General features: G+C 46.0%; 1 protein-coding gene across 3 annotated transcripts in view; it reads right to left on the reverse strand.

Moving 5' to 3' along the window:
- Positions 1-22,867, reverse strand: part of SEMA4G (semaphorin 4G) — a 714,949-nt gene that overhangs the window by 198,864 nt on the left and 493,218 nt on the right. For all 3 annotated transcript variants that reach the window (XM_085606513.1, XM_085606512.1, XM_085606511.1), the window contains exon 9: positions 9,015-9,178. In XM_085606513.1, coding sequence (XP_085462639.1) covers positions 9,015-9,178 — 164 coding nt within the window. The remainder of the gene's footprint in view (positions 1-9,014; positions 9,179-22,867) is intronic.

Below are 22,867 nucleotides of genomic sequence, written 5' to 3' on the forward strand. Positions count from 1 at the left end.
AATTTACTCCAGAAGATTTTTGACTAAATACCTTCTCCAATTTATGGAGTTTCTTGCACATGAAAAGTATTCTTTTTCTTTTTTGTTGATGTCTAGAATTCTTTTAGGTTACCATAGCAGTTAATTCAAAAAGCTGTCTCTCGAAGTCTTTGATAACCAGAGTTAACAGGTCAATTTGGAGGTTATATCCAAGCCACGGGGCCGGTGGTTTCTTGTGATTTGTTTCTCATGCCATCTGTGGATTTTTTCATGCCACTGTTTATAGGTGGATGATGACGAGTAGTCTTCTTTAGGATGCTTTTGACTTCCACGTGGACTAGCTCTATACCACCTGAGTTCTGCCTGCATTCTCTCACAGGAACAGTTATATTACTGTTTCCCCATCTTAACTGTTGGTCTCTCCTATAGCTTTCCAAATCCAACACGGATATATTTTAGCCCAAAATGTGTCCTTGCATCAATTATTGATTCAAGGGCATATTTCGTGTTGAAAAAAACACACACTTAAAACAACTGCTATGAACAACAGCCACTCACGTTCTGGTTGTTCATGTTACTATAATTTGCTGTGAACAGTTTTCTAATTAAACGAAATAAGTTCAGAAGTTTAAAATAACAGGTATAAGGCTAAATTCCTGAAAATATGCAAATGACGCCAACTTAATTTAAATTTTGTCCAGGCATTGCTGTTTGCCCCTACCCCAGAGCTTCACACAATTGTAGTAGGTATTTCCTGTGGCTGTTTGTTTTGTGGTTTAAGCTTTGATGTTGGAATTTAAGACAGGGGCACAGTTCTCTGTGATCTGATTATTTCCCACAGTGGAGTGTTAGTTTGCTTCATGGCCTGTTCTCAAATTGAGGCTACCACGGAAAATCTGATTTTCTAGTGCTGAAGCTCTCCACCATGAAGTGAGAGGAATGAACCAGTGGGAAGTATGATTTGCACTGGTAAATGTCTGATGGTTCTTGCTATAACAGCCTCTGGATCACAATCCAAGGATCTCGCTTTTTAAACATGCCTGTAAGGTTGAGGGAGCTTGGTACGGTATCAGGAGCCTCTGAGCAAGGCGTCTTTTTGGTTGGCACACAGCATCCAGATGGCCGTGCTCTATTCCAGTGGGAATCCGTGGAATGGAAGAGCTGCCGGGTGAGAGGGATGGTCTCTTCATTTTAAACCAGGGAGCAGTCTGGATGCCCCGTTATGGGGAGATGTAGTTCTTTGGGAAGGCCTGTATACATACGTTTGCTGGTGTACTAGTGGAACAGAGCTGAACATAAATTTTACGGTAAAATAAGTGCAATATAATTTCACAAATTCTTTAAAACTCTCTTGTATGGGAGACTGTGGGGACCTTGGGAGAGATGTCTTAATCTCCCAAATGGCTAGCGATGGGTCGAATGAAGAACTCTCAGAAAGAATGTTGGCAGAATGCAGAATTGTGAAAAAAGGCATGACATGAGGAAGACGTTGCCAAATATAGGGAAAGTTGGCCTTTATGCTATATTTCGTACTCCGTTTCCGGGAGAGTGTAATTGATGTGGCAGTGCACTTTAGACAGCCGGAACATGTACAGCAAATAACTTTATGGAATGTAGCCAGTTTAATGTTTTGCTAATAGCTTGCAGTTCCGGGAATGCCACATTAGCACATCCCATCATACTAAGGCATAGAAACGCCTTACGAAAATAGGGCAGATGTTCCACAGCAGAAACATCTCAGGGCAAGTGGTCAAATTAATCAGTAGAAAGGGAAGGAAAGCCCAGTTTTTGTATTCTCCAGCATTTTCCCTTAGGTCAGCACTCCAGCAGCTGTAAGCAAGGTCACCACAATTATGCAACAATGGAGGTTCAAACTATAAGGCAAGATTAAATTAATTATGTGTTAAGAAAAGGAACATTATGTGCCCTAACGTACCACATTATGTGGCAGTTTTGTCCTTTTAACACACATTAATACTGCAAATGTGTCACCTCATTAAGGCCTGCTTTACAGTTAAACACTGCAATCAGCAGTTGTGATCAGTTAACCTTGGCAAAGGGTCTCTCTCTGTAAGGCATCTTGTGTGTTTTTTTTGTTTTTTTTACAAACTTTGACCAGTTTGAATTGGAAACACTTTTGTTCCTTGGAATCTGCCAATTATTCAGCAGAATGTGGATCATCTGGCAACTTCAGCAAATCCATAACTGGGGCAAACATGCACCAGCCATGGAATTACATATTTTGAGTGGCCCTGGATACAGTACAGAGTTTCAAAGATAACCACAATCTACACGCTACCTGCATGCAAGTGGCCACAACCCTCTTAGGTGCTGGTACCAATGAACAAGAGATGCTTAGCTCAAGTACATATTGCTATCCATTGAAAAAGACTCAGCAGCCCACGCGTAAGCCGGACCACATTTCTGATAAGAGAATGGCCAGAAGAGTACTATGCTCCTTAAGGGGGTGGAATCTGCAGTTAAGTCGTTTGTATGTGGACTGATGATCCATAGCCTTGCAGCTCCCCCACACATTCGGCATGCTGGCAGGAGTAGTCAACTAACCAGGGCTGCATGTATATGCATGACATCATTATTAGCCCCATTTTGTGTACGATAGCCAATGTACGAGGCAATGTCCTCTCCTTTTTCCACTGGACATAGGGTAGACGGCCATGCCGACACCCACATTCTCACTTCAGGTGCAAAAAGATAGGGAGAGGTCTGAAGTGTTAAGGATTGGTAATCTTTAAGGATTAAAGTTCAGAGTATTTGGCCTACTCTCTCTGTCCTGCGATTTTTGTTTTGTGCCCTACAGCTCCTCTGTGGAAACTCTGGTGTCTGGCTGGGAGAGAACACAGGGAGCCAGCCGTAAGTGCTCCTACGCAGATCCCCTGCATGCTGCTGGACAACGAGGCACAAAAAGGCATCCCCCTTGCTTTCTCTTAAACTAACCTCCCTCGATGCTTATGGGCTGACTGCCTGTTTGGCAGCATGGTATAATGGCTTTGGGGTGTGGGGTAGAGTTTTCTCCTATATCATGGGGTTAACTCCCTATTTATCTGAATAAATCTATGCAGTTTCTCATAACAAGATCTTGAAAAACATCTGAGTGTGTGGTAAGTGTCTGATAGTAAATGACACAGATCCCTACTTGAGGGATCCATTTGATCTCTTGCTCCAGGCACTCCTAGCAGAAGAGCCACTCTTTAAAGGAAGTTGATTTTAAACTTTGACTCGAAGTACGACACATTGTGCCCTAAAAATCTAGTCTTTCCAAGTTTGCCAGAGAGAAAAGCTGCAATTTGCTCTTTGTCCCAGGTGGGCAGGATTTCTGAAGTTCAAATAATGCTTCATTTTCATAGGAAGACAGATATATCCATTCTTCATAACAAGACAACTACCTTTTTGGGTGTGGGCCTGTATGATACTTGTCTCCCTTAAGTTGGGACCAAGCTTGATGGAGTTCTCATTCTGGACTTTGATTTGCTTGACATACGTGCCTGAGGTTCACACGTACCACCAAGGAAGCGAAAAGAGGATATTTTCCACACCACAGGGCCTGACCTACAGAGTCTGTGGATCTCCCTAGGATAGCAAAGTTACAGAAATGGGCTGACCTGATGACCATCTGTGACAACAACTACCAGTGTGTAGCTTGAATAGAGGCCCTTTCTTGAGTTTATACTAACCAAATACCAATTAATAATTTTCCCAAACCCTAGGAGTCCACAGAGGCAAGATGGAACCACAGGCAGAACAAAATTCCATAGATTCAGAAAAACACTCCAATTTGCCTTAGCTAGTGCCACAAGGCATACCTTCGAAGTGCCATTAGCCTCAGATATCCATAGAGCAAAGTAATAACGACAAACAAAGTAACCCAAGTCAGAGGCTTATTTTTTTTCTTTTTTTACAGTGCACACAATCCTGTCAAAATGTGGCCAAAGATAAAGGCCCCGGAAAATTCTGACCATGATGGTTTTGGGGATCAGATAGGAGGCAGTTTCCATGAACCTATGTAGTCAGAAAGGCCATTATGCAATCCCAGAGAACTACTGCAGCTTTCCTAAGAACTGTTTCAACTAGTGCTACATGTAAAGGGTCCTTCATTTTTCCATTTAAAAAAACTCAGTTTCACGTTCTTCTATGTCTTAAAGTAAAGGAAAAATATCATACAACAATGTCTAAAAGGGAGTCAATGAGAAATGTCAATTTAGAAAGTAAACTAATTACACAAAACACGCAATCCCACTTTTAAGTTTCAACGTAATTACCATAACAAAAAAGAAGAAAGGCATCAATATATACTTTACAAGGAATAAGAAGCAACACCAACCATGCTTTTAAAGTTGTGTACTTAGGTGCAAGGAGAACACATTGTGCTTGTGAAAAAAGTGTTTTAAATGACGCAAGTGGAATACTTACGAAATAGAAAACAGCATTTTCTTTGGAAAATATTTGAAAAGAGTATTATACATGAACATTTACTTTAAAATAGAAAAATGAAAAAATCATGACAATTAACAATCCCAATTAGGATCACACAAGTCGACGGCGCTTCAATCTCCAGGACTTCCTGACGGAAACGTGGCTGAACCCCTCATCGGCACCCGACGTTGCCATAGCCATCCCGGACGGCTACAAGATCACTCGCAGGGACCGCACCAACAGCCTGGGAGGAGGAATCGCCATCATCCACAAGAATACCCTCAGAATCTCGACCAGCACCGAAGACACCCTCAGCACCGCCGAACACCTGCACTTCCAGATCCACATCGATCCCAACACCACCCTCAGAGGAACCCTCATTTACAGACCCCCCCGGACCCTGGCCACAGTTCAGCGATGCCATCACCGACATCGTCAGCTCGCACGCCTTGGCCTCCACAGACTACATCCTCCTCGGAGACCTGAACATCCACCTCGAGAACGCCAACGACAGCAACTCCACCACCCTACTCGACAACCTCGGACTCAAACAGCTCGTCATGACACCCACCCACCCACTCCGCCGGACACACGCTCGACCCCGTCTTTTCCGCCAGCAACCATGTCATCTTCAGCCACACCACCGAACTCCACTGGACCGACCACCACTGCATCCACTTCTTCTTCGAGAAAAACACAGCACACAACCACCTGCAACAAATCCCCCATCGCAGCTGGAACAAGGTCACCGAAGACCAGCTAATCACCACCCTTGCCCGAGTCCCACCAACCGACCACACCGACACCAACACAGCTGCCCGCAACCTCAGGCAATGGATCGACGACTGCGCCAACACTCTCGCCCCAATCAAGAAACCCTCAAACAGAAGCACCGACAGAAGGGCCATCTGGTTCACCACCGACCTCCAGGCATCCAAATAGACCTGCCGAAGACTCGAGAAGAAGTGGCGCCTCGAACAGACACCGGACAACCACACGGCCCTCAAGAACACCAGCCGCAGACACCACCAACTTTCGAACCGTGAAAAGGACCGCCTTCACTGAACGTATCGACAGCAACGCACACAACAGCAAGGAGCTCTTCAACATCGTGAAGGAACTCGCCAACCCCAGCAGTAACGATATCCTGCCGCCACAAGACCTATACGACTCACTTGCCACCTTCTTCCACCGCAAGATCAGAGAAATCCACGACAGCTTCAACACTCAGACCCCCCCCCCCCGACAGCTGCCGACACCCCAGACCCACCGCGCCCCAGCCACACCTGCCTCCTACTCTCCTGGAACTACGCCAACGACGAAGACACCATCAAAACCATGAACACCATCCACTCCGGCTCACCATCAGACCCTGCCCTCACCACATCTTCAACAAAGTAAGTTCCTTCATCGCACCCCAACTCCGGAAGGTCTTCAACAACTCCTTCGAGACCGCCACTTTCCCGGAGAGCTGGAAACACGCCGAGATCAACGCCCTACTCAAGAAACCCAAGGCAGATCCAAAGGACCTCAAGAACTTCCGGCCCATCTCCCTGCTCCCGATCCCGGAGAAAGTCATCAAGAAGATCACCAACAGACAACTGACCCACTTCCTCGAAGAGAACGACACCCTGGACTCGTTCCAATCAGTATTCCGCAGCAACCACAGCATCGAAACCGCCCTCATTGCCGCCACCGACGACATCAGGACCCTGATGGACAATGGCGAACCTACAGCCCTCATCCTCCTAGACCTCTTGGCTGCCTTCAACACCGTCTGCCACCACACCCTCCACACACGCCTCCACAATGCAGGGATCCGCGACAAATCCCTGGACTGGATCACATCCTTCCTCACCGACAGATCCCAGAGAGTCCGCCTCCCTCCATTCCAATCCGAAGCCACCAAGATCACCTGCGGCGTACCCCAAGGATCATTCCTCATCCCGACCCTTTTCAACGTCTACATGGCACCGCTCACCGACATAGTCCGATCGCACGACCTCAACATTGTCTCATACGCCCACGACACCCAGCTGATCCTCTCCCTCACCAAGGACCCCGCCACCGCCAAAACCAACTTCCACGAAGGAATGAAGGCCGTCGCCGAATGGATGAAGAACAGTCGCCTGAAATTGAACTCGGACAAGACGGAGGTCCTCATCCTCGGCCCCACCCCCTCCGCATGGGACGACTCCTGGTGGCCGGTCTTGCTGGGAGCTGCGCCGACACCCACCGACCACGCATGCAACCTGGGGTTCATCCTGGACTCTTCACTGTCAATGACCCAGCAAGTCAACGCCGTCTCCTCCTCCTGCTTCAACACCCTCCGCATGCTTCGCAAGATCTACCGATGGATCCCCACCGGAACCAGAAGAACGGTCACCCAGGCCCTCGTCACCAGCAGGCTGGACTACGGCAACGCCCTCTACGCGGGAACCACAGCCAAACTCCTGAAAAGACTTCAACGTATACAGAACGCCTCCGCACGCCTCGTCCTTGACATCCCCCGCCACAGCCACATCACTGCCCACCTGAGAGACCTGCATTGGCTCCCCATCAACAAGAGGATAACCTTCAAGCTCCTCACCCACGCTCACAAAGCACTCCACGACGCCGGACCTACATACCTTAACAAACGACTCACCTTCTACACTTCCAACCGCCAGCCCCTTTCCGATGACCTCGCCCTCACCACCATTCCACACATACACCGAACGACCACCGGCAGCAGATCCTTCTCCTACCTAGCCGCCAAGACATGAAACACCCTCCCCATCCGCCTGCGACAGACCCAGGACCTGCTGACCTTCAGGAGACTTCTCAAGACCTGGCTGTTCGAGCAGTAGCAGCCCCCCCCCCTTAGTGCCCTGAGACCCTCGCGGATGAGTAGTGCGCTCTACAAATGTGTCATTGATCGATTGATTGACTTGAGGTCATCATCAGGACTAGGGAACACACAAGGAGATTGCTGACTGAAGATAATCCAAGGCACGCTAGAGAAACTGCACTTATGAGAGCTGTGTTTGGTGTGTGCATGGTGTCTGTCTCAAGTGTTCCAGGTGGGTTGTCCTCTTCTACGGTTCATCTAAATTAGGCTACATTCCCATATCAGACTTCCACTTTGCATTCCATGGTCAAGCATTCTCCGATTAAGCCATCTCAATGCCTGAACTTTTTAACCAGAATTTTTATATTTCCTAAAGTGATCCCAATCACAATACATTCCTTGTTCAGGTCCACAACTCAATTTTTCATCCATTCTGATCCCACTAAAGGCCATATTATTACTGAGTTTCTTTTCACCTTATCTCAGCACTTGGACAGTAGCAGCAGCCATATTAGGCTGCATTCCCAGTTGAGTCTGTGAACCCCGTTTTAAGCACCTCAGCATTGGAAGGAACCTTACTTGAGGGATACACCCATTCCATTTGATCTCTTGCTCCAGACTCTCCTACCAAAAGAGCTACTCCTTAAAGGAAGTTGGATCTAATCTCAGACACCTTTACTGAACCTCCCCTTTGCCTCTTTATTTATTCGGAGAGCTCCCTCTCCCACTGACTAGGAGCAAAAGCAGCATGGAGCAAATGTTTAAACCAGCCCTGCTCACTTCCTCTCTCTTTCTTTCTGTTCATTCTTTCTCCCTCTGCCGCTCTATCTCTCTTGCATTCAGGGCCGGACTGGGAACTCAAAGAAGCTCTGGCAATTTTGTCAGACCAGCCCCCGGTGGGCAGGGGATCCAAGTTTGATGCACTACTGCTTTTGTTACTGGGGGCTGAAATTGCAGCACCGCTGCAAAACTGAGCCCCAGTAACGAAACCAATCCCACCTCTGCAAAACCACCCCCCACCCTTCCAGCCTCCCAGGGAAATGCCCTATGCCCGTATGGTCAGTCCAGCCCTGCTTGCATTCTTTCCTTTTTGCCTACGCTGTGCCTGTTCTCATAAATCTGAGGGAGTCGCAGATAGAGGCAGTCAACCTCAAAACCGGCCTGTAATGTCTCCAGCCCCCTGGGGGCTCCACAAGAGAGTAAATAACCAGTCCGGCCATCCTTCTGTGTTTTTTTTTATTATTTGGTAGCGGGCTGCTCATAAATAGGCAACTCTGAAGCAAATTTACTTCCATGTTCACTTCCGGTTCTGTTCTGTTCGCCTCAATCGCATTAGTCAGTGAAAAGTCGTACCTTCTTATTAGCTCCCCACTGGTAGCTTCCTCTGACCGCATCACTATTATTGTTCCCTGTTGAGGTTGTGGCGATGAATGTGCCTTCCATGTTGTAGTGAATTTAACTGCTTAATACTGATTGAATGAAACGTGCCTCCCACCGAGAACAACAAATAATACAAACTCATCTATAATATACAACAGACCAGCATGTTTTGGGGAGAGAAAACTAAATAGAATCGGACTCCTTCTTGGACCTATGGCCTGCAGTAAACCCTCCTTTGTGTTGCAAGTTGTAGAATAACAATTATCAAAGGACAGACGTGCGCCCAAGGACAGCCCCGCAAATGAACACTGACGTTCGATGTCAATCTACTCACAGACACAGTGGCAAAGCATAATGCTCCTGTATGCACAAAGACAGTTCACTGCCATCTTACCACTGCAGTGTGAAGGCTGCATAGAAGGTGGTGGCGTCCCACGCCCCGGTGTCCAACGTGTACACGCTCTTGAGCACCTCGTAGTGCCGGATGAAGCAGAGCAGGTTAGCTTTCAGGAAAGATGTCCACTTCCTCTGCAGAATCTTCTTGCCTCCCATGTCGCTCTGGAAATGAAATGAAAGCTTGAAATAACACCTTTATTGGGTCTGCCACCTCTTCAACGGTGCTTGAGGCTACCCTGCGGTTTCTACTGTTGCACGAGAAATGCTGCGATGTGACTGTTATGATTTTTTCAAGACACATCGACTGAAACTGATGTGGCTGATTTTTCAGGTGAGTATTCCGGAGAACAGAGCTCTGTCTAGCAGAAAAACAAGAGAACAACGAACTGCAAAAAGCTATAACCCAGTAGATCTTGCATGAATTAAGGAATTTACTCAAGTAATCATAATTGAAACCTATGCAACCACTCTTAGTGACAGATGACAAGTACTGGATGTGCCTATAAAAGTCACCCTGATAATGCAACACTATATAAAGTAATTTGGGGGAGAACAAAAGTAAATGATTTGCAAAATGTATTTTATCTTTTTCAACTTGCAAATTCCCAGTTTTGACCTTACTTAGATGTACCTAATCTGATTATCAGCTATTCGGGCACATACAACTGTGAAACCATGAACATGACAGGCTTGGGCTTCCTGTAACCTGAAGACGGCCTGGCGTCGTCCAGTTAGCGCTCCATGGGAAGACTTGGGTGCGAGTTAATAAATCACAGTGGTACATTAAACAGAAACAGAATGTGGCCCTCAAAGATACCCCCCGCTATAGGACACTTGACTGACCTACTCTTACCCAGGCCTACTGCTCAGCGTGCTGGCATCAGTATCGGAGTCGATGACAGCGCATCAAGCAAACCAGAGCAGTGCACTACGAGGGGAGGCATCAAGCCAACCAGAGCAGCGCACTGCGAGGGGAGGCATCAAGCAAACCAGAGCAGCGCACTACGAGGGAAGGCATCAAGCAAACCAGAGCAGTGCACTACGAGGGGAAGCATCAAGCCAACCAGAGCAGTGCACTACGAGGGGAAGCATCAAGCAAACCAGAGCAGTGCACTACGAGGGGAAGCATCAAGCAAACCAGAGCAGCGCACTGCGAGGGGAGGCATCAAGCAAACCAGAGCAGCGCACTACGAGGGAAGGCATCAAGCAAACCAGAGCAGCAAACCATTTAGGCCCACATTACGAGTGGGCGGGATTTATGGAATGCTGCGGATCTGGTAAATCTAGGGAAAATTCTGGCTGGTATCCCCACACCTAAATCTGAAATGAGTATTCATTGTCTCTGGAATGGGGAACATCTTTGCATCCCGAAAATACCAGATGAAAATTCAAATTTTTGCTGATTCTGGGGACTAACTGCAAAAAAGGCGACTACACTATGATGTGTCAAACAATCCGCTACCTATAAATATACTGCTGTAGCTGGGAGGACAGCACCATCTCGACAACCATGGCCAAGAAGGTTAAAGTCCTAATGTTGGCAGCACAGTCCCTTCGGGTGAGCAAATGCATGAGTTGCTCTCACTGTATTTGCAGCGTTTGTATTTTCGTTTTTCTATGTGTACCTACCTGTCGGGTTCAATGAAAACATATCAGGTAATAAGGTTGTTTTTTGACACAAACATCTGATGTTGAATCTTTCTCCTATAGAATTGTGTCCAGTCTCCCACCTTATTAAACATTCCACTCCTGAGAAAGGTCCTTTGCGATGTAGCTTCCGTTTGCGAAAATCTCTGAGTTCATGGACTAGTGTGGAATCTGCTCTGGTATTTCTCAACGCGGAGAAACTGTTCATAAAGTAGTGCGTCTTCATCCCCTGTGGAGTGCATGGCCTGAGGGGAGCGAGACACCCGCGCGGGGGACGTCAAGTTCATTTGCGCACGCTGCATATTTCTGCCTCCAAGTGAACAGAGAGCGGTCAGGAGCTAGTCTGGGAGAGAGGTCACCGAGCTCACACCGGCCTGTCCCGACCCAAAAACATCACCCCAGCACGCCTTGCACTTGGCGCATTCAGCAATAACAGATAGGAATTCCTAGTAAAATGTCCTGTTAAAACTCCGTGATGAAACTCATGGAGGCTCGCGCCATGGGCCTATCTGATTTAACAGTAGGGGAGGGAAGTGGTCAAAGCTATCGACGAGGGGGTGGGGGACGATTTTCATTTACCTCATGCAGACTCGCGGTGCCTGTGCGTGCTGCCTTCTAACGAGCTTATCCATGAATGTGCCTCAAATGTGAATAAACCGGAGCATACATTGACAAAGCCAAGAGGTCTCACCTTAGAGACCCATTGGCCTTTTCATCATGCTGTAAAGCATCTATAAGATGCTGTACTGCATAAAGAAAAGATAAAATAAAAAAAAATAAAAAAAAAATAAAAAAAAAAAAATAAAAGAAGAACCAAGGCCCAGCGACTGCTGGGCCATGTCTTTTTGTGGGCTTGTGAATGAGTTAAACATGCACGCATGCACCTACAATATGACGCCGGCTAGTGGCTGCATCACTGCACATTTTTTAAAAATGTGTTGGGGCTGTGGGTCAGGGTAGCAAGTCGGAGAGGGCAGGGGGCAGCAATGTGGAGCGGGCGGAGAAGCAGATGAAGAAATGGGAGCAAAGAGTGGGTGGTGTGACGGGCCCCTGCTGTTGGCATGCACAGCCCAGTCAGGTCCGACATGGGTGCGCGCAGCGCCAATAAACAGGACATATACACCATGCAAAGGGCTGCAAAAGACTACTTGTGGTCTCCGCCCATTTATTTTATAGCCTCTGGCCACGCCTGGCCAGAGGATGCACAATCTGTGTTTATGGCCAGCGCTTCAAATGGAAAAACAGAAGGGCGGGAACTCTGTGCCAGCGTATCTGTTTGTTTCTGAAAAGTGCCGGTACTCTCCAATTAAAAGTATTAGGTTTTTCTTGAGAAGTGCAGGTACTCTACCTCTCAAAATAAAAGAGTGCCAGTACTCAGTAAGGGACAGTACTGACCAGGCGCGCAACGCCCATTGGACTCAAAGGGCTTCAGCCCCCCCCCCGTCGTGTGTGGCAGCCCGGGATGAGACAGCTTCCTGGGCACACACACAGCCGCACCCGAGTACTTCACAGGTCTTTTAAAGACCTTTTGCTTGTTAATGAGGCTTTGATGGTCTTCACCCCTGCAGCTCCACTCTGCCTTTTGCTTGAAGAATCAGCCCCCCCCAAAAAATTCTTAGCCCCCCCCCCCCCGAAATTTGACTCTAGTTGCACCTCTGGTACTGACCCATTTAAAGCATGTTTACGGGGCATAGCTCCACTGGGGGTGGAGCTAAGATCGTTACGGGGGCACAAAAGCACATGAACGAACAAGAGCAATATGTGGGCGTGTAACAGAAGAACGCGGAGGAACAAGAGCAACATGGAGAAGCATAGAGGCACACATGCGACAGCAATATTAGTGAGGCCATGCGATAGAAACACATTGGTGAGACAAAGAGACATGGGACAGGGGGAGAGAAGCACATGAGTGAGACAACTTGAAAACCCGTGCACTCTCATGGAATGCGTAAACATGAAGAAAAAGGTAGCTCTCAAAAAAGCAAGCAGTGAAAGGACACAACTTTACAGCGCCTAATTTGTAAAAAAAAAATTAAAAAGTAAGAGCCAGGGCCCTTCTCAGGAGGCCACTGCAGCCGGCACCCTCCATTGCCCCTGCCAGCACTGCCAATAGCAGTACCAATGTAACTACTAACCACTGCACTCCTACAAGTTTGACAATTCAACCAGTTCTAGGACATCAAGAGCTATAATAACGGCGTGAGCGGCAGATAATGTTCTATTTGTTAATGTATACTGACTTATTAAACCCGGTTGTTGTGCTCATCTAAAAATTAGGCTGACAGAGCTACCATGTGGTGGATTGTCACTACAGCAAGTGCTGACAAGTAAGTGCCGGTGCCAAGCACCGGAAACCATCGGCTCATATTAAGCACTGGACACAACTACTTCAGCCATACTCTAGGTAAGGGCCATGGGAGGTAACGAATAAGAAGTAAGCAAACGGGAGTGACAATACAGCCAACCACTGGTAAGCAATGGGCGGGCTCTCAGCCAACTGTAAGCTGAAATTAGTTTTGCAACCTGTCTAGTAGGTGACACCTAAAAAGCTAAACTATGCCTTTCACCCACTTCTGTATTGAGTGAGCGGTGATGCTGAAGCAGTAATCTGCCACCCGAACGCCGCTATTCTATACTAAGAACCCCAGACTTAGGGCTATTTTGAAGAGCTGATCTGTTCGTTGACCATCTCTACGAACCACTAAAGAAGTCTCTGTTGAAAGTAAGCCAGTTAGTATAATGATAGTTTTGGGAGGGTGGGCAGAAGGCCCTACTCTCGTGGAATTTTCAGGTGGGTGGGAGAGTCAGAGGGTGGAGTTGCACAGTGATAGGTCCAAGTGGTGCGCAGCGGTGTTACTTAGGTTTTTGAGCGCCAGCTACCATGGTTAGGTGCCATTTTTAGTGGTTATATTCTGGTTTGCAGGGTCAGGAATAGTGTTTTCCACCCATCCGTCCTTAAACGTGGTCTTTGATGAGGTTGGTGCATGAGAAGTAGGAAGTAGTTTGTGTTTTGTCATTTTATAAGGAGGTGCGTGGCGGTTCCTACATGAGTTTAAAAGGTTTATAAAAGAAAGCATTGGTCAATGTTCAGACCTGGTTGAATTTCGGAGGAGAGATAGGAAGGGGAGTTTATGGAATGAGAGGACAACAGTGGTGGATGGAAGACGGATGGACGCAGGGATTTGAGAATGATGAGGGTGTGATTGGGTTTTGGTTGGTTTGGATGGGTTTTTTAGGGGAGGGGGGTTTGTGGATAGTTAATAAAATGTATAGTGAGGCCAATGTTTATGATTAGTATGTATGGCGTAGAGCCAGGTTGTTGGGGGGTAATTGCCGTTCTGTGCACCTGTTTCATTAAAGGGGCCTTTTCCACACTATAACGTAGTCAGTCATTACTGGAGACACCATCTGCCCGAAGGTTCTTTTTGAGCGGAGTCTTGTTAAACCAAGGTTTGGTACATCTTTGGTGGGGTGAAAGAGCTGCAAAAGCAGATGAGGCTAGGGCATGTAGCTCAGTGCCAGGGCAAAGTCTCCATGCTCTGTGTGTTTTCAGCATACTATGCACAACAAGAATTATGCAGACAGATTGTTGTACCGCGTTTGCAAATTCTGACCAGGGGACCGCACAAACCAGATTTTTCTCAGTTTGCTACATACAATGATATTAAATCAAATATAAAGAAGTTTAGAAGAGTAGATAATTGTCATCAATAACTTTTCTGTCATTTTTCTGCATATTTGAACCTCAGAATGTAGCAAAATGTGTCCCTCTGAGACAGGGCTTTAAGTGGGCCGGGTCTCACTGGGTCTGAGCACCGGCAGTTTTTTTAAGGGGGCCTCGAAACGGGTCTCTATAGGGCTCTGTTTTGTGCCCAGGCACAGGCGGACCATTTTTTTCCGGACTGCAGTGACCGCAGGCACATCGATGTGCGCCTGCTCACACTGCTCTTCTCACTAGTGGGAAAGTTACAGCATGAGGTCATGACAGGTGAGCGTTGTAGGAGAAGTGAAATCCTTTAAAGAGATTCATTTTCTCTCTGGATTCCCCTTCTCTTTTTGAAACTCAGGAGCAGCAACCTCTTCCTGGTGTCAGCAAGGCTTCAAGTTTGAAGCTTTTTCAATATTATATACAACAAGCCATAGTTGCTGCTTATTTACCTTATGCAACTAACAACCATTGACAAAGGCAATAGTCCTGCCTGGTTGTAGGTATGATGTTACTTGTATCATATATCTGGATGCAATGACAGAAACAGCAAAATACAAGTCGGGTGGCACATTATGCTAAGCGCAAATTTTTAGCTAATGTGTTTTTATGCTAAGCCCTTAATTACATTGGCCACGCCCCTTTGAGAGACACCCCCCGTTTTTTCATCCAACTTAAAGCCCTGCTCTGAGACATAAGTTGCTACTTAGTGGTATACAAAGTATACATGAGTGCAAACTCAGTATGGTCTCTGTGAGAGGATATTTTAAAGACTTCAAGAAGCAACAAGAGAGCTCTAGAGAAATTCATTTCGCCAATTAAAAACGACAAAGGTGCCCAAACCACAAAAAAATACTTTTTTAATTGCAATTAAAACAAAATTAAATGCCTGTTTTTATTCTATTGGTAACGTACCGGAAAAGAGTTGCTAGTTCCTTTAGTAAAGATGTATGAGAGGTATAAGATAGAAGAACATGACACTAGGACATCTCTGGGGTAATCCATCATTAGGACCAGTATCCTAAAAGAATTTAGTAAGGGAATAACCTATGTGTTTCCTGTGATGTGCCAAGTTGCTCATGAGGAACACCTACGGTTATACCACAGTAGGACACAGCTTCCCCCAATATGTGATGACATTATTTTGCAGCCACGATGCCCAACTACCCCTGTCTGCATTTGTTTTTGCTTTCTAGTTGTGTTGTGCAGTTTTGTAAAGAGGCACCTCTGTGATGTTTATGTTTGACAAAGAAGGTGCGCCATGGTATATAGCCTTTAATAAAGAGGCAGAACACCTAAGAGGGTATCTAAGAAGAAATTGCACCTGTCTTTGCTCTAGTTCATCATTTTCTTAGAACGTGTATCACTTTTCATAACATGATTGGATTTTCTGCTGTGGCCCTTCTAGGTTTTCCCCAATATGTAAAATAGTATTTCTAATTGTGATTTTTCTAGACTAATCCAGAATGGCCCTTTGGAAGGAGCTTTAAAAATGTAACTGAGATTTTTCCTGCTCTGAGTCAGGAATGACGTTGAATGCCATAAAATGTATGGTCAATGCTTTATAGGTCTAAATATTTAGAAACAGACTTAAACCCCCAAACTGAACTGCAATCAATAAATCTGTAGTCTTAAGTGTGGACCCTGTTTTGAATGAACATAGCAAAAGCGTTTTCATCATTTGTGTCTCCCTCAAAACAAGCATGGAGCAAGCACAATTGTCTCATATTTTCAATAAAATTAGTTGGTCAATTGGTTAATTTCAACATTTATTGGCACAGATATTCTATAGCATATTTTGGTACTGAATAAACCCAAACTGATGTGAGCATGAGACCCAGTCAATTATATAACCTGGTCATTATGACGCACTGCTGCTTTAAGCAGCCCTGCAAAGTACCACGCATCAGGTGTGAGACTAACACATTTCAGTGTGGGGGTCTGCATTACCACACTGAAATGGAAAGTCACGCATAAATGGCATAGCGCCTCCTAGGCTGTGAAGCCGTAGAGCTGCTAATTATGCACCAATAATCAATGCAGAGTGAAACTAAAGCTGAATTTACCAGAGCTCGAGCTGCAGAGCTACAATGTAACAATAGTATTACTCGCACGACGTTCCTGATTGATGACATCAGTGAGAGTGCCGTCACCAGCGGATGTTGGGGTTGTGGGAGGGAGGCTGCCGTGGGAATGGCAGAGCTGCTCCGCTGTAAATTTTATTGAAATAAAATGAGAATGCAGATCCACCGTGACCGCCAGGAGACGACCCAAGCCCACGGACCACGGCGGCCGCTGGAACCCTCATCTACAGCTGAGGCTGAGAGTCAATCTCAATCATGCCCGGGCGGCTGGCTTCTGCCGCGGGAGTCATTGCGACCACGTGGCGGCCCATACTGAATTGCTGCTCCACTCGCCTCACAAAGTAAGTGAGTCAGTGACTGCTGTTCAAGTAATCCTAGGATAAGAATGTAATTCGATGTAATAGAGAAGCACCTTCAGATGGACACCAAGGAGCAGGGATGGCAGAGAGGGGCACTTGGCTCATGGGGCCAGGAGGGGATGGGCGCTGGCAGACGGATGGTGCATCGATCGTAGTGTGGTCTTTAAGATTAGAAGTGTGTGTGGATTGCAGCAGTTCAGTGAAAAAGAGAAGGAGGGAATCCAATCTGTGAGGCCCAACAGTAAAAGTCACCTTTACTTAGCCTCTCCACCTTCAGATGGACACCAAGGGGGCAGGGGTTTGGCCCGCTGTAAGCATAGGCCAATGAGAGGTACTAGAGTTGGTAGAAGGATGGGCCATCAGTCAGTAGGGCATTCTTTGAGATGATGGGAGGGAGCTGGGCCGGGTCGGTAGCAGGGGAACCAGCGTTGAGCTGAAAACTCAAGATACACTCTGACTCATTGGGGTACAGACCCAAAGGGGTTCACCACAGCAACAAATGCTCATATAGCGCACAGGGTCGTGTAATTTGAACAACCCTGGTCCCCAGTCCAAATTACGCAGATGGAGCAACGTTTGGTAAAGATGGCAGCAGATTTACGCACCGACATTGTCACAAATGACCAGTGTGCACAGCTGTTCCCTGCTAACCTGAATGCTCCATTTGACTTGACCGAAGTTTCAACCAAGGCCTTGCAGGCTCATCCTGCAGGCCACCCGGGCATTTTTGCGGATCGGTGGTAATGTACCCACCCCCTTTTGCACATTTAATGGCCTTGGTGAGGGGCACTTACCTCATGTCAGCCAATATCCCATGCCCGCCGATATGCCTGCCAAATTCCTATGGCACCAGACAGGTTCCTTGCCTCCATATAGTTTCAGACATCAATAGAAATGTCAAGAAAGCTCTGGTGATGAATGGATCTGCTGGGGATCGATGGTCGAGTTTTGTCTAGTGGAAGTTTTAACTCAAAGTAGCACAGAGTGTTAATATCCCTGCTGCAAAGCACGTGCACCATGCAGTTCACAGAAGTGCATACAATGTAAATTGTTCCTTGGTTTACTGCTTTTGTCGAACAGATGCTTTTATTAGTTGCAATTTATAAATTAAAATCCCAATATAGAACAGTGAACTATTAACTGTCATCAAAGAGCTTGTGGAAACTGCAAGGTATTGGATAAAGAGTTGATTTCTCCCCCAGTCGTCACTATCCTAATGTTGCAAAAATAGTTCATATGGGTAGAAATCAATTCTTATTAGTAAAGACAATCCCTAACCATGGTGGTACATTTTAAATTCTGAGTTAGTTCTTCTCTAGATCACGCACTCTTAAACTGCACCCAATTTGAATGACCTATGACTCCTTTCCTACACCTCTTAGTTAACATTTCCTATACACTGATTTACACACGTGTGATTCTTTGTCTCTGTGTGATGTAAAGTGCTCTGACACCCTACACTGGTATGAGTAGCTCTATAAAACAAAACAAAAGCATGTGAGAGTGTTTATGGAGACTTGAGGGGCACTGTTAAAGGGCGGCTAATCACAATCGTCTAAGTTGCTTGATTTTGCTCACGAGAAAGGGTCACTCATAGTTGTTGAAATGTCACTCATAATTACACTGAAATTATGCAAATATCACACATAGCAATCTGAAACCTTGCCAGCTATGTTTAAGGACTAGCAGGCAGAGTTGCAGGACAAGAAAAAACTACGCAGCCGCGTAGGCCACTGACGGAGGATAGTTGATGATCTTATTTTACCTACAATCAACAAGTGTTTCTGTAGGAGTGTGGGCAAAATGTGACTTTACCTAAGGTGGTAAAATCCGTGCACTGGCCTTATGAACTACAGGCACCACAATGCAATGAAAAACTAGGACTTTGTGCACTACACAGACCTGGCATCAGTTACCTGAGGCTTTCTTGAAGTTTGCTTGGTCTCTGCTCGCAGAAACATCATTTGAATGGTGCTTCCACCAAACACATGAATTGTGTTTATTTTACAGGACTCAGCAGTCAGAGAGCTGGGTCACTCACAGAGCACCACTATTGGCTCACTGATCCTGGGTTGTGAAAGGAATCATACTGTAATGAAAGCCAACGCTCAAAGATAAGGCAAGCAAACATTTGCTCTGTTTTCCACGAAAAGTCGAAACCGATGCCTCTGTCATGTAAACAGGGCAGTGGGAGACATAAACAGCTGTGTGCAGACGCTAAACTCCACGTCCGTACATGCTATCATCTTCCGGCACGCGCCCGCTTATACTGGCCCATGCAGAGGGAGTCGACGTCACTGGGTCCCCGTGGTGCCGGACGTGCAGCACTGAAGGTAGTTTGGGACATGACAGTGCGGTCTCTTGTCTGCATTCCTGCCAAACTAATCTCAGCGAAATGATCTGTAGCCCCCTCAGCAATCACCTAATGCGAAGCAAACTGGGGCCAAAAATGAGCCAGAAACTGCACCCGCAGCAGACTTCACAGTGTGCGTAGCTCCTGCACCCACAAGGCGCCCTCCTTTGCATTAGTGTACACAATGCGCATGTGCAAAAGGTTTCAACCTTTTATAGATAAAAGGGTAGGGTGATGTGTTCAAATGATGTAGCTGATGCTGTAGTGTAGAGTATACTTGTTACTACAGCTCAGGTGACGTGTGCAGTACATTGGATGCAGTTATGCACTTGATACCGGGGTGGTTTCGTGCACCTTCAATGACCATAATGGGTGGCTAACCCATATCTTCACCTGGATGAAGGAAAGTTAACTCTGAATGGATCAAAGACAGAAATCCTAATCATAGGATGGGAGGGCTCAGAGACGCTTCCTTAAAACTAGCTTTCAGACCCGGTATCCTTCCTCATCATTCAATGGTCGGAACCCTGGGTATCATTTTACTCCACAGATCAATACAGGGGTCAAGGGAGCTAATTCCCACCACTCCATGAGCTCTGGAAAATCGTAATGTTCTCTAAATTCTACACTGCTCAGCACGTACGGAAATAGAACCGTATTAAGCCTGGTATGAAAGCCAACCATTGGCATCTGGCTGAATTTGGATTAAGTTGAAAACACTATGCATCATGCACCAAGAATGGTGGGGCAAAGAGCCATTCAGAGTTTGCCATGCCACTGAGCCCAAAACAAGAACCCATGATCATCCCAAGATCCTTGTTCTGCTAAGAGACTAAAGTGTGGAGGAACACCCTTGACGGTGCCGTACTGGAAACTTTGGAATAACAGCAGCCCTCAATTCCCAAAGGAAGCTTGTTACCATGAGCTCAGGGACCTCCTGAAAGCTGAACGTTTCAGACAGGCTTTCAACGAAGCCTAACGTGGTCACTGGAGCCAATAAAGAATGTCAGATCTACACATCTGCTGGACTCTAATGCTCAAGTTCTTGGTCTTTCATTGTTCTGTCTTTGTATTGTTGTTTCACCAGGCTGATGTGGCCGAGGTGACTTCTAGCACTTTGAAAAGTTCCTAAATAAATACATATTACATGAAGAATACATGTTGAAATGATTTGCCTTTATGCTACCCGCTCCTTTTGCTGGAGGGAATCAGCAAGGAGAGGCAAAATTTGCAGACTCTGTAAACAATGATAAGAAACAATTAATTTGGTCCTACTGTCAGAAAGGAGAAAACAACTTAAAAAACGGGGTAGTCAAAGAAATATAAAAACATGTCTACAGGCGATTACTTTGTCTAAATTCTAAGGACTCAATCTTAAATGTCAGTCCTCTAAAATTTCTGATGTTGGTGGAAAAGAAATTAACGGTGTGAGTGTCTTAGTTATTTTAGTTTGCTTTTACAAGTGTTTTGTAACTGCTTTTATGACTTGACATGAAATGATTTGAAGTAATTGATCATGAATAAACTTTTACTTACTTACTTGTGGCCAACCTCGCTTACTGTATTAGTCAACTCATCCTTTCTTTGTTCAAGGTCAACAAAATGTATTATTCAGCTGATCTACCCTTGAGCCCGGCCTTTCTGTTCGCATTGGTCAAGTGCGCAATTTTTGACCATGTGTTGGAAGGGAAAGTCCCCATCTTAGCTCTGCAGAGCAGTGCTGCCTTGCTTTGTGCTATTTCCCTGTAGTTTCTATTTTTTTTTTATCCATGGAGTTAGACAACCATTTAAGCCCACTGAGGGGCCACCATCTTTATTGGTTTGTGAACCCGAGATGTGCCCAAGAGAATTGTGGAGTACATTAGACTCCACGTGTGCTGCATTCAAAAAGATGGCTGGCTTTGTGTAAGGCTGTTCAGTTCCATTCTGTCCTGGGAGCTTGCATGTTTCCATGTCATTCTCTCCATGTACTCCTCCCAGTACCGCATGGTTGTCAGTGGCGCTGTCAGACCATAAGCCTTTGTAATTGCTGCAGTGCCGCTGCCAGAGAAATTCCAGACCCCCCTCTCCTCCCCCCGTCCTGCCTCAATATGCATCTCAGGAATATGCGGCCTACTACCTGGGGCCAATACACATTTCTACCTATACTGGTTACAACCGGCCCAGGCTATGTAGCAGGATAGCTGGTTTGATACTACCCATTTCGACCACTAAAGTGTTCCAGGATGTTCTCATCTTCCAAAGTGGAGCTGTACTAAGTGCAGTAGCAAAGACTTATGCTCCAGAAGTAGCACTTTGCTGGTGACTAACTCCTATTAAGCTGGAGACAAGTTTGCATACAAAGCCCCAGAATTGGATATACTATCACAGTTGCAGGTCAAACCTAAGAGGAAGTGCAATCACGAGTCATAGAGGCGCCATACCCATACGACTATTTATGCACTCGCTTGTGAGGACCGGATATGACCTTCCATGCCCCTTCCCTAGTTTATACCTGTGTTACACCCCAGTTCAAGTGACATATTATGAATCAGAGCCCATTGGGTACACACATCGTGATGTATTTGAATGTTTCTTCTCCCCGCTGACTCTCCACTATTCGATGCAGGTGATGTGTGATACCGCATACTGTACTATATGGCATAACTGCTCGATAGATCTGTATAATGTACGGTATATGAACTTTGAAAATGTCAAAAATATGTTACAAAAAAAAAAAAAAAGCTGGAGACAAGTTTGGGCCCAAGATTCAAGAGGAAGTGCTGCTGCAACCATTCAGTGCAAGGAGTGACAGCGGACTGACTTGACGTCTCTGACCTGCACCTTTCAGAGACAGTGCACACTTATCAGGAGTTCCATAGTCAGACGAAATGGAGAGGCCTCCCTCAAAGAAATTGTGGTAACTGATCAGGTCCAGAGCTGAGGGTGCATGTACCTAGCTGCTAGATGTTTTTCACTTTACCATTCACCGCAGTGCCTGAGGTCCACGGGAAGGACCGCTCCCTACTGTATCTGTGGGAGAGCCTCATTCGGCCTAGACCTACCTGCAGGAAGGCATTTGAGTGAGCCTTCCAGTTGTCTCCAGAAGCCTCAAGGATTACCTCAACTTGACTCCTGGTTTGAAGAGTCAGAGAGGTAGATGCAAGAAGTCCAGTCGAATAATACACTGAGACCCTGCAGCCTTTTGAATCTGTTCTGAAAGAAAGCATTATTTAATGGTCCTTACGGATCTATAATTTCTCCTTATTTTCTTTTGGCTCAGTAAAAAATAATAAAAGTTTTCTTCCACTGAAAACAATTCACACACTACTAGTTTACCTTACATAAAGAAGTAGATTAAAGAATTGTTTTGTGTGCTCCGATTTATCTGTTCAAGTTATTTCACCTTGATAATTAGCTATGGCAATTTGGGCGAGTTTGTTATCTTTGAGTGGGCAACACGTTCAGTACGATCACAGCACAGGTGATCAGGAATGACTAACTATGCCTTAATCAGGAGGGAAAAAAATACAAGGTCTCGTCTTTGCAACGCCCTGCCAGCAATGCATTGCTGACCGTATTTGCAGTCTATCGCAACTCAAGAAGGAAGCTTTCTAAACTCAGCCCCCCCACAGTACCTTCCATTTTTGCATAGTTTTTGCTCCAAAGTTCTACTCAAACCCAGTATACTACAGACTATTCAGTACTGAATATTATCTCACA

Source organism: Triturus cristatus, chromosome 1_2, assembly GCF_964204655.1.
Source record: "Triturus cristatus chromosome 1_2, aTriCri1.1, whole genome shotgun sequence".
Taxonomy (NCBI): Eukaryota; Metazoa; Chordata; class Amphibia; order Caudata; family Salamandridae; genus Triturus; species Triturus cristatus.